Consider the following 17,787-nt stretch of genomic DNA (forward strand, 5'->3'; position numbering starts at 1 on the left):
GACAAAAGTGGTCGGCCATGGAGAACGGTGGATGAATAGAGTTTCAGTTTAGGAAATGTGACAGCAAAATGGAAAACGTAGAAGGGAGGAAGATGAGATTGACTTTTGCATCAACATGCAATATTGGCCATAGATGAACAAAGGAGAAAAATAAATCCAATGGCTGAAAAAAGAGACAGATATCAGTCTTGTCAATAAAAAGCATATTAAATCTGGACCGTCTATGAAATTTGTGGATCAACGACTGAGGACATCTCCCGCTAATAACAAAATTTAGTTAGCAAGTGGGTTAGTTAAGACATAACTAGTTAGTTAGGCAAAAAGGAAGTTGTTACTAAAAACTGTGTGAGGAGCATAAACTGTCTTTCTATGATATAAAAAAGACAAAACTGCCTTTTGGTGTAATTGTTTCGTAATAAAATATGAGGAAAATAACCCAGAGTGAAAATATTTCATCTTTTATCTTCTTGTCCCACTATATTCTTTTACTTAAAGAAAATTGAAAAGGTTTGACCTTCTCTCTATTCTTGCGCTTTTTTATTACTGTGTGTGTCGGTTTTATTGTTATTTTCCAACTTCTTTTGATAACTCCTTACGAATCTCTCTGAGTTTCTGATCTCACATACCTGTTGGATTCACTTTTTCTCAGATCAATTTAGATCTGGCTGATATTTGATTGAGCAATTGAGTCAGACTTTTTTTTATCGTGTTGCCTTAAGAGAGCCGTTAGTCTTTATAACATGTATAAAACTGTAACATCCCGGTTTGTGGTATATGGAAAGACTTAAGAGAATTGATTTAGCTACTTATATCACCAAAATTGACTTACATTTTTCGTCACACATCCATTTAGAACTCCAGAGTTAAGCGTGTTTGAGCTCGAGTAGTGCAAGGATGGGTGACCTATTGAAAAGTGGTTCGTGATATTGTGCGAGTGAGACAAAAACGGGGAAAGGTTGGATGGTGATTGTAGTGTTAGTAAACAAGACTTTTGGGCCTTAGAAAAATTAACGCACCATCCGTTGGATGGGATGGGACCCACGGGGCGAGAGAGCGGGCATGGGTGGTATATTAGTTGTGGGTGGTCGGGGCGTTATAAGTGGTATCAGAGCTGGTTAGCCTTCTTGATTCTGATCCGAGAGGTTTCTTGAGACTTTTTCATGGGGAGCAACGAGAACATTACGTTCTTTGAGATGGGGTGAATTGTAACATCCCGGTTTGTGGTATATGGAAAGGCTTAAGAGAATTGATTGTGCTATCTATGTCACCAAAGATAACTTATTTTTTCCGTCACACGTCCATTTAGAATTCCGAAGTTAAGCGTGTTTGGCCTGGAGTAGTGAAAAGATGAGTGACCTATCAAAGTATTTTGTGATATCGTGCGAGTGAGGCCAAAACACGGAGAAAGGTCGGGTAGTGATTGTAGGGTTAGTAAACAAAACTTTCGGGACATAGAAAAATTAACGCACTGCCAGTCGGATGGGAAGAAGCTCACGGACCGAGAAAGCAGACGTGGATGGTCCATTAACCATGGGCGGTATGAGCGTTATAAAAAACAACACATAGTCTTTGTTGAAGAATATTTCTATGCCATTAGTATTTTTTCCATCCAGAAAGCCGAGTACCATTTGGTCGTTTTTCACCCGTCTGTTTAAATACTTTTTGAAGCCATAAGTATGTTTTCAGTTAAATTGTCCCCATAATATTTATCTTTTTCTTATCCAATTTTTTTAAAACTGTGGAAACTAAAATCTGTAATCAATAATTTTATTGAACAAGGAAAACAATGAGAAAGAATCTATGTAGGGTTGTATAGCCTCTTCGTACAACCAAACTGATATTTTTCCGCTCATAGAAGGTAGTGATTATTGTTATTTGACAAAAAAACTGTTAAAGTTGGTCAAATTTAAAAGAAACAAATTAACACATGCGCGGTGCAACTTGATCGCATAATCCCCTATATACTAAAGCGCAAGTCGCCTGACCAATCAGATTCTGCCACATGTTTATTGTTCAATTTCTTTTATAAAAAAATGCTAAATTAAATAAATAATTCTGATACAAGCAGTTTATTTGCATTTGGATCAAAAATAAAGTGACGATAAAAACAAAAAGAAAGCAAAAATCGTTTTAGTTGTCTCAAGACTATCAACCGTTTCAGCCACTATCTCCACCTTCTTCTTATACACTACATCAACTTCTACAAATAGTTTAATTTATTCCACGAAAACATAGCAGCTGATGTTCATATTTGTTTTCTCTGAGAAAGATGTTCATATTTGTTTTCTTTGTGAAAGATGAATCTTCAATCTTATGGGAACTGTAAAGATTTTGAAGCAGTAGAACGGTCATTTAAAAAAAAAAGTGAAAGTTATAGATGGCTTTGGGAAATACCTTGGTTTCCATTGGTTGGTGGTGCCAACCAGTTTATTTTTGTTTAGGAAATGAGTTAGTACCGAATCTTTTTTTTATTCTCAACATTAGATTATTTTTTGTTGTGTAATTTTGATTTTTTTCTATATTTTTACTTTTCTTGCAAAGGAATGGTTCTTCCTCAAACCAAAATGGCTCCACTACGACCGAAGGTGAAGAAGCTGGCAACACCATTTCATCTCTTTTTTGGTTTTAGAGTTATGTTCCGATTAAAGTTGATTAGAGTTTATGAAGAATTGAGGAGAAGATGGACTCCAATTTACCAAGAGATCTCAACCCACGTGCTGCCCGTGATTTGATTAATAGGTCAGATGCTAAACCTTGATTAATATTTTTGTTCTTATTTTCTCTCTTTGCTCTTTAACTATCAAACAATGCTGAAAACTCTTAAGATTGATAAATTTTCAATAGTATTTAATATAATGACAAATATCATGGGTAGTTTATATATATAAGCATGTACTGGTCGAGGCTATTCTGTTTACATCTATAATATTATATTGTATATTGGTCAATTAATTATAATACCTAAATTATGTAATATTCTTCTTAGTATTTATTCTACAGCATAGTTAAAATATCATATTTTCATCCAAACAATCCTTTAATTAATTGTTCAAATTAAATTTCATGTAAAATCAAAATTGATTTTTATGGTTACACAATTAAATTGAACTAAATGAAGGGCTTTGTTATTAATTTATAGATAAAAGAAAACTAGCTCTTAATGAAGAAAATTCTCAAATGTGATTATTATAGAACTCAAGCATTATGTACAAATATTATACATGGGAATTAACATCTGACAATCAATTTTGCTACAAATCATACTATTTTTAACATAATAAATTAATAATTACTAGGGGTTGGCCCGCCCTACGGGCGGGTGAATTTACAATAAAATTATTTTATGTTAAAATAATAAATAAATATTTGTTGTCGAAGATCATTTTATAAAGTAATTATTTGTTGAAGATTATATTTATTTATTTTTAACATTTTTGACCTTTGTTTATAATTTTTATGTATCTGAATTTTTATTTGTTATCAAATAATGAAAATACGTTTTCATTGTATTATTTTGTTTTCAATATTCATTTTCGTTTATATTTTTAATGGAAATAAGTTTTTTTTTTGCATTTGCATGAGATTATATATGTAGTAATTTATTATATTTTCTCAATTGTGTGTTAAAGTTTTATGCATGATTGTGGTATATCTGAATGTATTCTACCCGTGATTATAAGTGTGTTTTGTAACAATGTTTTTATTCAAAATTTTCCTTAACTAAATATTATTATTTTTTGACTAATCGAGAATTATTTGCTTCACGCGGGGTTCCTAACTTTGTGTTATTGAGTTTGCGAGATTAAGGCTTTGAATGATAACGTCGAAAACTACGCCATACCAAAATTAATAATAAAAAAATATACATATTATATATACACACGTTTTGTTACTATTTGGATTCTAATATGCAGAGAACACACAAAGATGTCAGCATATACATATTTCCAACCATCTTCTTCTATGATATAAACAATAATCAAGAACGTGCATGAACGAAGGGTTGCAGGTTAATTAGTTTGCAAAAAACGAAGGTTTGCAGGTTCCTTATAAAATTTAGGCGACGTACGCATGTTATTTTGTGAAGATCATATGTAAGCCGAGTTAAAAGAAGCAAGGTTTGATGCTTCCGAGCATGGGATAAAAGCGCTAAGAGAGTTTTTAATAGGGAACATAACGAACATAAAAGTTAATCACCGAATTGTTTGATCATTGATAAAGATTATAAGTGACGGAAGTAAGGTTTGGATGGTTGGGTTAAGAGAGGGTCGAATTGTTGTTTTTAGTGAACATTACTAATTTAAGGTAAACACAGGCACAGCTGCTACCAAGTACCAATCGATGGGTAACTGCAATAGTAAATAACTAAATATTGACAACAACGAATATTGGGAGTAGTTGGACTTAGAGTACAGTCAGAGACGTTGGCCACCCAACTGCTATGGCACTGTTCTAAAATCCAGTTTACTTTTTCTGTTTTTTTTTTTTTTTGTAATTTAACTCCAGTTTACTTGTATCCCAAGTGTAGACATGAAGTCGGAAACTTTTACCCCTTATTATTTTCAGATATCATGGGGAAACCTACAGAATCAAAGTATGTTAATGGAGGTTCTTGGCTTGATTTTTGAGTAAAAATGATGCGGTCCTCTAGGAAAAATGAGTAGCAGTAAGTGAGAAGAGAGTAATGTCTAAGTCTTTATCGTTTAGTAAGTGAGAAGAGAGTAATCTCTAGTCTTTATCGTCTAGTTTTTGTCGTTCTAAAAGAATCTAGAGTCTTACATTAAAGAAAAGTAGAGTTAGGCTACGAAGAGACTTGATTTCCTTTATATGTACATTACTGAAGTATGAGTGCTATGATTCTCACTTCTCAGTATGTTACAATAGTGTTTTGTGCTAGGTGATGATTCTCAGTATGTTACAGAATTTTTTGTGTTAGGTGTTTGTCTTTTTGACTAAACATGACGAAAATATAATGTAAATGGATTATTAATTTCGTTTTCATATCAAGTGTGGATTTGGGTGGACTAAGTAACCAAACTAAAGGGGAGAGAAATCTTGAATTAGATGGTGGACTAAGTGTCTTAACCCTTATTTGGAAAACATAAAGTGAGTTCAATTAACTAATGCATGGGAGAAACCGATCAATATGGTCCTGTATAATTCTCAATGCAGGAAACTAAGTCCAGACTTTTTTGGATGGGTTCCTTGGGTCTTGCTCCTCACCTTGTCCCTGAAGTTCATCAAAGCACACATCAGTAAATCCTAAATAACATGAAACAGTATAGTATATGCTTATATTATGGTCAGATTACAAACCATTGGATGAGGAAGTTGGTATTGCTACATACGACGTCAAATCCGGTTAAGGTGTAGAGGGAGCCTTCTGAGACGTTCTCTGAACCTAAGCTGACGGTTCGCACTGACAATCGAACCTCTGCGACGTTAGAGCACCGAAAATTGAACAGATTAATCTTCTGGTTCTTCTCAAAGTTGTGATAATCATGTGTGAAAGAGGAGGTATTTATACCGGAAGTAACTTTGTGAAGCGAAGAGGCAGATTGAATGCTAAGAGGAGTGAAGCAATCACCAGTTAACAGGGAGTAAAGAGGAGAAAGTGGAAAGAGTGTAACAGCCATGGCATCAACTTCGTCTTTCAATTCGGAGAGGCGGCGACGGTGAGAAGATGAGACCTAGAGGGAAGAAGGATCCGGGCCTGGAGTTGCTCTGTAATGACATGGGCTTAGAAACACATAATCACATTTAGAAAAAAAAAGTCCAATTCGAATGTATTAACAAATCAGAGAGCAACACTTGTCATTATTCCCCCCCCCCAAGGAGAGAAAAAACTCTACTTTATTAGTAAAGATTTTCCCGTATGTAGTACGGGGTAGTATACAAGTCGTTTGATAAGAAGTCAAACACCTTATCCATTAGGCCACATGCACCTTTGCTCGCTACTGTGATTTCTATTACCTTCTCAATGGCAAATTGTAGGTAATTTTACTTAAAAGCATCAATGTTGAAAACTGGTTACTTGTTAAAAACTTCATTTAATATATAACTACAACCAGTTATAAAAAGAGTTTATATAATCAATAAATACAAAAGTGCATTGAAATGTTTTTTTTTTTATCATAAACCATGTTTATTAGGTAGATCATCTTTCTTTACATTATAGGCCATCTACATGGTTAAAAACATCAAAACATTCAAATGCTAGTGTCCGCAGTTATAGCGGTCGTTTTTTTTTTTTGTCATTGATTGAACCTAAAGGAAAAAGTACCACGAATACAAACTGCAAACAAAATGAGAAAGACAACACCAGTAGGTGCTTTTTAAAAGTAAACAAAGCAGAAACTTCTACAGATGAAGCTAACCAAGGAAGCTTGATTAGGGAAGACCTCCCGGGAGACTGTCTTGACCCAAGCTTTATGTAGGATGTTGTCTAGTTTGTATTCGTGGTACTTTTTCCTTTAGGTTCAATCAATGACAAAAAAAAAAAAAACGAAAAATACTGTATAGTTTAAATCGCCTCAGCAAGCATTGAAATGTTAAAATACTTATATTTTAAAACAAAACTCTTTTGCTCAAACTAATTATATGGTGAAATAGGGGAAGTATAAAATACCGTATTAAGCAAGACAAACTTTAAGTCCCAAAGATAGATCAAAATTAAGAGCTGCGGAGGGAAACCTTCAACGTTCCCTACACATGTCTTTAGCCTTAAGGTGGTATCAAATATTTGTGAACAAGTAGTGAAAGCTGGAGAATGTAAAACACAATATACATATACAAGACAATAAAAACTAAAAAACCAACAGAGAGCTTAGGATCTTTAAAATCTCAATCACATATATTTCTTCTCAACAACCTGCTTGAGTTGTTCCATTTTGGCAATAAGCTCAGGATGCATAAGGTCCTTGGCTTCCTTCACTAAACTCCCTTCTCTACTGAAATGATACGCCTCCAGCACCGTCTTTATCAAGCTCTGCAAATGCTCAGGCGTCCTACACAGAAACATCCTCAGATTCCATATCTATAATATAAAACTCAGTTCTAGTTTAGTTTTCTCTGTCCTTACGTGTACAAGTAGTCTACATCAGTCCCTTCAAGCTCCTCCCCAGGGGTAAAAGCGTCTTGTAGAGCGCTCATCTGTTCCTCGGGATCCTCTATGGATAGTAGATACTTGAGTATTCGCACCTCTTTAGGCATAAGCCTCTGCAGATTCCCTCTGGCCGTAACGTACAAATGATACAATATGTCTTTCACCTGTCAGGAAACAAAGACCAGATGGCTCAAGGCTGGAAGATTTCATGCAAGAAAAATGTAAAATCATCCATTTAGTAACCTCATCTTTCATCATGTTGGAATCCTTTGCAGCAGACCAAGCTTTTGTGATCATAAGAACCAAAGCCGAGTCAAGCTGATTCTTCTCAGCCAAACTGTCAATCTTTCTGCAGGCAGCATCAAGAGAAGGTGAATTGATTATGTCTTGCAGCTTCATTTCCGCGGCGTTTAGTGCATCAATACTTTCTGTTGAAGTGTCATAAGCTTGCACAGCCGCGATACACAACTTCCCAAGTGATGCAAGAGCTTTCAGAAGAAAACAAACATAACAAAATCAGCACACAGTGTTTCAACCAAAACAAACAAGTAAAAGGAATGTTTACCAGTCTGCTCATCCGGATTGTCATAGTAGGATTCGGCAACAATGTGCAAATGGTCGAAAAACTCGTTAGTGAAATCTTTACGTCGCCTGGAAACAAGTTGGCCAATGTCAGCAGGTGATGTCGTCTTGATGACATTCAAAAGCTCATTGTGCCTTTGAATGTCTTCATCAACCTCCTTTAGCTTTCTTGCAAGACGGAGAACCTTGTGCTTCATCTCAGGGTTATCATCCTCAGAATCAGCTCGATCCCGACACCTTTTGTAGAAATGGGGACGGATGCTATCCCATTCTTTGCTGAAAGCTAGCAGCCTTCGCCAATCAGATGGTGAGGGCTTGTCGACCATGAAAACCTCAATGAGCTTGTCACAAACTTTGACCATCTTCTGGTCATCCACCACGCTTTCGTCTTTCTTCTCTTTAGGGGTTACAACACTTTTATCATCCACAACAGCGGAAACAGCGAACCGGGGAGGTCTTTTATTCTTCAAGTTTAGGAAATAACCTACCAAGTGTAGTAGCAACAACAAGGCCAAATAAAATTTATCTAATTTTCCCAATTAAAATTACTTGCATCAAAAATCTTCGGATTTGCAAGCAATCAAACCAAGACTTAGTATAGATAGACCCTTCATAATAAATAATCAAGAAGATAGAAAAACTTATACGGCGTACCTTGTCCGCTTTGAAGCGCACCGGTAGTGAGTCGCACATGACTTCCGGCACAAAAGGAAGGAGCTCCATATTCTACGGAGCGAAAGCTAGAAACCGCACAAGAGCAAGAAACAGAAACCATTTTCTCTGAGAGATGGATAGAGGGTTTTAGCTGGATGAAGGTGGGAAAGAAGAAAAAAATGGTTTCCTTTAGTCTACTGGTTTTGATTACCCCAAAAACAAAAAGATGGGAAAGGAATGAGCAATATTTTGACGTTTTTGAGATATTCTTTCAACTTCGTGGCTCTTTCCGGAATACACTTTACACAACCCAATCAGACGGCCCAACAGGATCAGTGCTAGCTCTCATAAGCCTGCGCATTTTACCCGGATCCAAGAACTCAAACCGAAACAGATCCAAAAAACCGGTTTGGGTCAGGTACAGATAATGTCATTTTATCTTAATAGATTTTATCGTGGAGAACCCGCGGATATTAGACCTAATCCGACCCGAACCAGAGACTCGATGGATATCCCAAAACTTCTACTATATATTAAGATATATGGTTGTTTCAGTATTTTTTAGTATTACGAATATCTTTTAAAATTTTGGGTTTGGGTTTTTAGGTATAGTTTTAGGTTCTGGGTAAAATTTTAGATTTTTAAAAATATAATTCGCGCAATCAAATAAATTTTCGCGTATTTTCATGTTTTTGGGTCTGATTTTGAATAAAATTTTGGATATTTTTGGATATTTAAATATTTTCAAGTATTTTTTGTATTTTGGATATTTCCGGGTCGGACCCGACCTGGATCCAACTCAAACCGACAAATTCTAATTAGCCTATTGGGTCAAACTATATATCCAAACTAGTCTGGACCCGACATCATCTGAACTGAACTCGAACCGATAAATTCTAATTATCCTACTGGGGTCTAAATATTTAAGATCTGAAAGATCCGGACTCCAACAAGACCCGATATGAACCCGACCCGAAAACCTGAATGAGGGACTCACATCAAAAACTTTGCTTTCTTTGCAAGCTATATCTATCAATTATCTTAGACAAAATTACTAGGTTTAATTTTTATTATTAAAAACTGAAATATTATATTGGATTAACTCACATAAAAAAAAAACTTATAGCTCGAATCAGTAAAAAAGACACTAATGACTAAACCCAACAAAATAAAATTATTTACCTCTATAACATTCTTTTTGGTAAATATTACTTACTCTCCCTTCGTTCCGTTAACTGGTTTACTTTTCTACACCCTTCAAACTAACTAAACCCACACTGGAGCTCTTGAACTTTTAAACTGTTAATTTGCCATGTTCATCAGTTATCCCTCTCCCCCAACCTTTTTAAATTCTACTTAATTCCAAATTTTTTAACTGTTTCTTAATTGCAATCTATAATTAAAAAAAAAACATTCAAAAACGAATGTAATATAAAAAGATAATGAGATTATAGTTACTCCATTATGATAAAACAAAAAAATTATAAACACTTCTTCTCCATTAAAAGAGAAGTACCATTTTTATCTACCATAAAAAAGTCATACTAGGTCCATTTTATTAATTACATTTATTTAATTATTTATATTAATCTATTCAATATATAAAGATATTAATAATAAATCAATTTTAACTGTAAATTTAAATTTTATTTTTTATTATAACAAAATATTGATAAAAAATCTAACAAAATCTTTCTAAAAATTTAAAATATTTTATATAAATTAATACCATTGATTAATTTTGTAACAAATAATATATAATATTATACATTAATTTAAATAAAATTTTATTATAAAATAAAATAAAATAAAAGGGTATGCTATTTTTCAAATTTTGTAATTATATTATATATCTTATTTATTAAAAGAAATACCATAAAATTCATACTAGGTCTATTTCATCAATTACATCTATTTTACTATTTAAGTTAATCTATTTAATATATAACTTCTAAAAAATCTTATAAATTATATAGATATTAGTAAATAAATTTTAACTGTAAATTTAAATTTTATTTTTACTTATAACAAAATAGGTTCAAAAAACCTAACAAAATCATAATAAAATTTTAAAATATTTTTTAAATTAATGCAGCGATTGATTTCATAATTAATAATATAGTATTATTATGGGCTTTTTGCAAAATTGACCTACAACTTAAAGTCAAACACAAAACTAACCTCCCTTTTTCTTGAAAATTGGTTTTGCCCTATTCACCCCACAAGTTCATATAATTTACGAAAATGCCATCAATTTTTTTATTTTTATTTTTTTCGAAAATGACATCTTTACTCTCTCACCCTCATCATCTTCAAGTAATTACAAGATTGCCATTGTCATCAATACCACAACCACCATGAACAACCAATTTGAAGCTCTTAATGCTCCCAAAATCGATTTACCCTTCTTCTTTTTCCATTCTTGTGAATTAAACACAACATATCTCCCACTTTCTCTCCACAATGAGCTAAAAAAACCCAAGATTTTGATTCTAAATTTTTTATGGTTCATAGAGTCATAGAAGCTAACGATTCTGGGTGGGTGACTTTCGTTTGTGATTCTGTGTGCTTGGAGAAGCCTTATGTATGTTAAGGAACTTATCTCACCAATTTAAAGTATGACATCGAGTTTTTTTCCAGATCTGTTCGTCAGACGATTTACTTGGGAAGTCGTCTGGCTGTAGACGACTTACCTGGAAGTCGTCTGGCTGTAGACGACTTACCTGGAAGTCATCTGGTCAACGCAGAAGTTATTTTTGCAATTGACTTTGAAATCTGTAACCTGAGACGACTGAAAGTTAAGTCGTCTACTATTGTTTGGTTTCAAAAAAATTTCCAAAGAACCTAGACGACTCACATTTCAGTCGTCATAGGTTAGTTTTGCATTTGAATGGATAATTTCAGAAGTTTGACTTCCCAGACGACTTAAATTTCAGTCGTCTGGCGAAAATTAAAATAATAATATTTTTTTAAAAGTAAACGACTTACAATTAAGTAGTCATAGGTTAGTTTTGCAATTGAAAAAAAAAACTTCAAGATTTAATTATACACAGACGACTTATAATTCAGTCGTCCACCAGACGACTTACTTGTAAGTCGTCCAGGATTTTTTTCCGAGATTCTGGTCAAACCTCGTAAATCCTGGACGACTTACATTTCAGTCGTCTCGTGGACGACTGAATTATAAGTCGTCTGTGTATAATTAAATCTTGAAGTTTTTTTTTTCAATTACAAAACTAACCTATGACGACTTAACTGTAAGTCGTCTACTTTTAAAAAAATATTATTATTTTAATTTTTACTAGACGACTGAAATGTAAGTCGTCCAGAAAAGTCAAACTTCTGAAATAATCCAGTCAAATGCAAAACTAACCTATGACGACTGAAATGTAAGCCGTCTAGCTTTTTTGGAGTTTTTTTTAACCAAACAATAGTAGACGACTTATTTTTCAGTCGTCCGAAATAACAGATTTCAAAGTCAATTGCAAAAATAACCTCTGCGTTGACCAGACGACGTATAGTTTAGTCGTTTGGACAACTTAGATTGAAGTCGTCCGCGTCTTCTCCGCTAGTTTTTAAGTCTTCTACGTTAGTTTTTGAATAACTTGTATTTTTAAGAGTGATAAGTAACTTCAAGATATGTAAAACTCATATTTACAAAATATGTTCTCTCCCTTAGTTTTACTAAATTTGACTAAGTTTTTCAATGCAAACTTATAAAAAATATGATATGCTTTGACTAGTTACTATTGTTTGTTTCCATCTCTTAAGTATTATTGTTATAGACAATAATGATGACTATTGTTATGAGTTGGAAGAAGGGTTAAATGCTTCTTAAAATGTTGTAACAATATGAAGCTACCAACATTCTTGTTTATTAAGATGAGAAAAAGGCCATTGGAGTTTATTATTGCATATGAGAGATCCAAAGATATAAAAAAGGCTACTGAAGTCTACTATTTCATTGATTTGTAAATGTGTAAACACATTGTTAGCACATTTAATACATCTTGGAAAACATTATTACTGATTTTACAAAAAATTCACAACTAAAAGAGTAGACATGCAATTCACAAAACAGACCACAAACAAAACTATTATAGATCATTCCTCTACAAAGACAAGCTTGGATTCCACTTCAGTAGACAAGACAAGACGACTTTTAAGAAGTCCAGACGACTTCTAAGAAGTCCAGACGACTTCCAGGAAGTTCAGACGACTTTGTCAGAAGACTTTTAGGAAGTTCAGACGACTTCCAGACGACTTTACAGGAAGTCCAGACGACTTTTAGGAAGTCCAGACGACTTCCAGACGACTTTCAGACGACTTCCAGACGACTTCCAGACGACTAACAAGTAAGTCGTCCCAGAAGTCTTCCAGATCTGAAAAACCTGCATATTAAATCCAGATCTGAAAAACCTGCATATTCAAAAACGTTCAAATGGCTTAAAAACAGAAAAAATGAGTGGAAGATTTGATAAATCTACCTTTACAGAACACACAAAAATACATATCTAAAAATAATATATCTACCTTTTAATTAGTGGAAGATGAGTACCATCTAATTAAAAACCTGCAAAAAAGATAGATTAGTAAGAAAGACATGAGACAAAACTGAAAAATTCATATAAAGTTTGGTCTTTTCAAGTCAAAGATATTAGAGTGGGTTTGGAGAGTTTTAGTTTGGGAAAAAAGTAAGAAATTTATACAACAAGAAGTTACCAAATGAAGAAAAATCAGACATAAGAACTTACCAAAACGCTCAGAAAAATCCAGACGACTTCCTGGAAATCCAGACGACTTCCTGGAAATCCAGACGACTTCCTGGAAATCCAGACGACTTCCTGGAAGTCCAGACGACTTTGTCAGAAGACTTCCAAGAAGTCCAGACGACTTCCAGACGACTAACAGGTAAGTCGTCTCAGAAGTCTTCCAGATCTGAAAAACTTGCATATCAAATCCAGATCTGAAAAACCTGCATATCCAAAAACGTTCAAATGACTTAAAAATAGAGAAAATGAGTGGAAGATTAGATAAATCTACACTTATAGAACACAAAAAATACATATCTAAAATTAATAGATCTACCTTTAAATTAGTGGAAGATGAGTACCATTTGATTAAAAACCTGCAAAAGAGATAGATTAGTAAGAAATACATGAGACAAAACTGAAAAATTCATATAAAGTTTGGTGTTTTCAAGTCAAAGAGATTAGAGAGAGGTTGGAGAGTTTTAGAATGATGAACATTACATTTTTGTTTGAGCCATTTGAGAGGAGAGAGAATGTGTAAATTTTTCTTAATATAGGGAGACAAAAAATCAAATTAGGTTAAATATTTTTGACTCAGACGACTTCCTGGACGACTTACATTTCAGTCGTCTGGTGAAGAAATTAAAACAGACGACTTACATGTAAGTCGTCCAGAAGAGTTTAATATTTTTAGCGGGAAATTAAATATTTTTAGCGGGAAACTAAAATAGAATACTTTCCAGACGACTTACAAGTAAGTCGTCTGGTTTAAATTATTTAAGCGGGAAAATAATTTTTTAAAAAAAATTTAGGCGGGAATATTTGAACGACTTACATGTAAGTCGTCTGTTTTAATTTCTTCACCAGACGACTGAAATGTAAGTCGTCCGAGTAAAATGATCCGGTTAGGTTAAAACGTACATTGGTAAAATTAAAGGTTCGGTACGATGTGGACGACTGAAATATACGTCGTCCGGGTAAATTATTCAACAGACGACTGAAATATAAGTCGTCCACACCCTAAACATAACCCCTAAACTTAATTATCTAATTAAACACTTCATAAAACCAAATCAAACTTGAAAAGTGTTTACTATACACAGAAATAAACAAATATAGGTGAAAACTAATTTTTGAAAAAAACATTTTAGTTTTCCAAAATCTAACCCTAACAATACATACAATACTACAACATATGTTTGTCAAACTCCTAAACCAAAGTATTTCATGATTCACTACTTCCACTCATCTATCTTCAAAACAAATCAATTTTATCATATCTTAATTTATATCACTTAAAACTGTTTATAATTACTTGATTTTTATTTTTCACGCATCAAAATATTTTTTTACAAGATTTATAAATTATTTTTAAAATAAACTGGTACCAGACGACTTACACTTCAGTCGTCCAGACGACTTCCAACATCTCAGACGACTCAGACGATTTACTGGGGCTATATTCGTAAAAATGGCTTCTGTTTTTTTGTTTGGTCACAAGGGGTTGAGCTGTAATTTCACTAGGCTTTTAGGTTAGTTTTGCATTTGATTCAAGTTTGGGTATATATTTGGAATTAAAATCAAGTTGTAGGTTAGTTTTGGCAAAAACCCCTATTATTATAATGTATTTACTTATAAAATTCCACAATATACTAAAACAAATAACATAGAAATATAAATTATGCTAAAAAAATATCAGTTTTATAGTATAACAAATAAAGTTTTAAAATGTATTGTATACATTCTGTAAAAATTAGAAAAAAAATGAACGAGATTCTCATTTTTTTTTATTTCATACTATAAATTTATTTTACTAAACTCAAAAATATATTAATATATAATAACAATTAATAATAAAGTAAAATATATAAAACAAATCATTATACATTTATAATATCGAATAAGAAACATAACCAATAACATTATAAATTTACACAATATATAACACTAAAATGTAAATCATGTATTTTAAAGTTTTGCGATGGTATCCGTTATATATTTATAAAATGAAAATCTATCCGCACATGAAAAATCTAGTATACTATTATAGTAATACTGTTTATCGTCTCCTTTCTATACAAAAATATCTTAGAGAAAAACTTTGGTGGTTTGTAGGGCAGAACGAGTGGTAAGAGCCCCATTATCGAAATCCTCATGGCTTGAGTAATTTCAAAGTTACCATCAATAAAGTCGTTTCCTATAATTCTGTTTGTAGCAGTTGACAAAACATTCATGCCTTTTTTTCTTTTTGTTGTTATACAAATGACATTTTGTTTATCTTGTAGACTAATCGTTACACATAATACGAAGCCTTAAAGCCAACACTTGCACAACAAATGAACTGCCACAGAATCCAACTACAACCATAGAAAAGATTCGATTACATATGAAAAAAACCTCCAATGGTGGCTGCAATGGAGTTCCCATGTCAGAAAGAGGGAGAAAAGTATAACCGAGTTTGAAGCCAAAGAGTCTGGTTTCAGTCGATTATCAATCTTGGTTTAAAGCTTCTTTCTGAAGAACAATACACCAATTGGACTTGTCGTAAAATCTATCAACTATAATTGCATTGCCTACTCCAGATGCCAACCTGTGAAAGATGATTTGCTACATGTTACTGCTTTAAAAACAAGACTTAACTATGATGGACTGAATCTTATGGGTAAGCCAGATACATTTAAACCTGAACCAATTTTTTTCTGTACCTTTCAAGTTCGCCTTCACTGAAAACGTGGTAGTATCTGTTGTACACAACAGTTCCTTTTCTATCGTCTTTCTTTGCAAGGCCACTTGCAAGTGCAGAAGCGGATGCACCACTAACTTCAGCACGGTGGTAAGGTAAATGCCATGGAACAAAGTACTCTTGCTGATTCATCTTGAGAGCCTCCAATAACACTTCAACAGAGCTCTTATCCTTTTGCTCGCCCAAGCTATCTTGGGTCGCCTTTGGCTCTCTCGTGCTCTCCTCGGTCTCTGGAATGCTCTCAAGACCAGCCTTTTGATCCTTTGCACTCACGTCAGTCTCCGGAATGCTCTCAAGACCGAAGAACGGGTTGTTCCTTACACGAGGGCTGTTCATTGGACTACCTGGTCCGACCCATTCCTCAACATACTTTGGAGACAATGGTGTCCATTTAGTGAGCAAAGATTTGTCTTCCTGCTCTGCCGCCCAAACCGTGATGAGAACGAACCCACCAGGCTTAACGACCCGAACCAGTTCCTCAATGGCACTCTTCCTTCTGTTCTCGGTGCTCAAGTGATGCAAAACCGCAATGGAGATGGCTGCATCGCCAAACTCCTCTCTGTAAGGAAGATTGACAGCGTCTGCAACGAGAACCTCTTGCCCTTTATCCGAGCAGATTTTGATAAGTGGGTTACTTATGTCGCATCCTATAAAGAAACAGCTCGGGTTTAACCCCAGATACTTGCCGTTTCCGCAACCTGCATCAAGAACCACAGATCCTGAAGGCAACGACTCGAGAAAGGCAGCGACCTTAGGCCACTTAGCAAACCTTGTCGAGCTGAAATGTGGAGCAATAGCGTCGTACACTCGATGAACATACTTCTTCTCGATCTCCGGTGTGGATTTAACGCTCAATGACGAAGACATCTCATTTTCTTCTTCTTCAGTTGACTTAGAATTAGCTTTCACTTTGACGTCTCTCATTTTACCGAGCTCTGGAAGAAATTATAATACTTCTCAGAACATCTAATAAACAGATGAAGTTTAGCCGCCTGAAACAAAACTTTCAATCACAGATTCAAGATGCCAATGAGTAGCAGCAAATATAGCATCGCGAGCTTGAAATCGAATCCAAATCATCGCATTGTTGTAATTTATATATCCAAAATCAAATTGACCTTAGGAGGGGGGGATAAGAGGAAGCTTACAGAATCAAGAAGAAACGGCGAGGCGAGATCATGAGTGGATCGAGGAAAACGCAAGGTAGATTTAGGGTTTCGAAAATAAAATAAAATGGATTAAATTTATTATTCAGTACTTAATATTTAACAAGTTAACGAATACAACCCATTATTTGTACATGTTAATTTGAAAACCCAATGCTTGCTAGGCATAGAATCCAAAACCCGATATTCAAACCGAATCCAAACCAAAAAACCCGATCCATTATTTTATTCGATATGTAAAAATATCCGAGTGAATATTATAAGAAGGTACAAAAATATCCGAACTCAAAATATTATTAGCCGAACCCAAGCACATAACCCAAAAAACTAAAATTCTTAGTCAATATAAATACTTAAAATATATAAATACTTCAAATACTCAATTAAAATTTTATATTGATGTGAGATATAAAAATAAATATTAAAATTTAAATAAATAACTTAAATACCCAATTAGTTATAAATAAATACTTTATAATTTGCTTGTTGAAATAACAAGGATATTATGTTTATATGGTAATGCATATTGTTTAGAAATGATGTTTGTTTTCATGCTGGATTTAACATTTTACTGTTATTTTATCAATTTAATTTGTATTGAATATATGTGAACCGAACCGATATAACTTGAATCCGAACTATAAATGATTACTTTATAGGGTTTTAGGACGCAATAACAATTTGAAACGAACCCAAAATGTTATTAACCGAATCCGGACCATACTGATAAATTATTAGAATGAGGCCTAGAAATGTAAACAAAAAAACCCCAATAATTACTTGATC

At 33.7% G+C, this 17,787-nt stretch overlaps 2 protein-coding genes across 4 annotated transcripts; both read right to left on the bottom strand.

Moving 5' to 3' along the window:
• Window positions 1-6,662: 6,662 nt before the first annotated feature.
• On the bottom strand, window positions 6,663-8,601 carry LOC106418950 (uncharacterized protein At4g37920). Its single transcript, XM_013859685.3, has 5 exons — window positions 8,342-8,601; window positions 7,671-8,171; window positions 7,349-7,593; window positions 7,082-7,269; window positions 6,663-7,007 (listed from the first exon to the last, which is right to left on the bottom strand). The coding sequence occupies exons 1-5, from the start codon at window positions 8,460-8,462 to the stop codon at window positions 6,848-6,850; spliced, it is 1,215 nt and encodes a 404-aa protein (XP_013715139.1). The 5' UTR covers window positions 8,463-8,601; the 3' UTR covers window positions 6,663-6,847.
• Window positions 8,602-15,310: 6,709 nt separating this feature from the next.
• LOC106418960 (tRNA (carboxymethyluridine(34)-5-O)-methyltransferase-like) lies at window positions 15,311-17,101 on the bottom strand. 3 transcript variants are annotated; one of them, XM_013859693.3, is made up of 3 exons: window positions 16,984-17,101; window positions 15,798-16,827; window positions 15,311-15,682 (listed from the first exon to the last, which is right to left on the bottom strand). In XM_013859693.3, the coding sequence occupies exons 2-3, from the start codon at window positions 16,757-16,759 to the stop codon at window positions 15,583-15,585; spliced, it is 1,062 nt and encodes a 353-aa protein (XP_013715147.2). In that variant the 5' UTR covers window positions 16,760-16,827; window positions 16,984-17,101; the 3' UTR covers window positions 15,311-15,582. The 3 variants fall into 3 exon arrangements, with proteins under 3 accessions (XP_013715147.2, XP_022545562.2, XP_013715148.2); XM_022689841.2 differs by having other exon boundaries at window positions 15,798-16,838; window positions 16,984-17,093; XM_013859694.3 differs by having other exon boundaries at window positions 15,798-16,770; window positions 16,984-17,089.
• Window positions 17,102-17,787: the final 686 nt, after the last annotated feature.

This window comes from Brassica napus, chromosome A8 (genome assembly GCF_020379485.1).
Source record: "Brassica napus cultivar Da-Ae chromosome A8, Da-Ae, whole genome shotgun sequence".
Lineage (NCBI taxonomy): Eukaryota > Viridiplantae > Streptophyta > Magnoliopsida > Brassicales > Brassicaceae > Brassica > Brassica napus.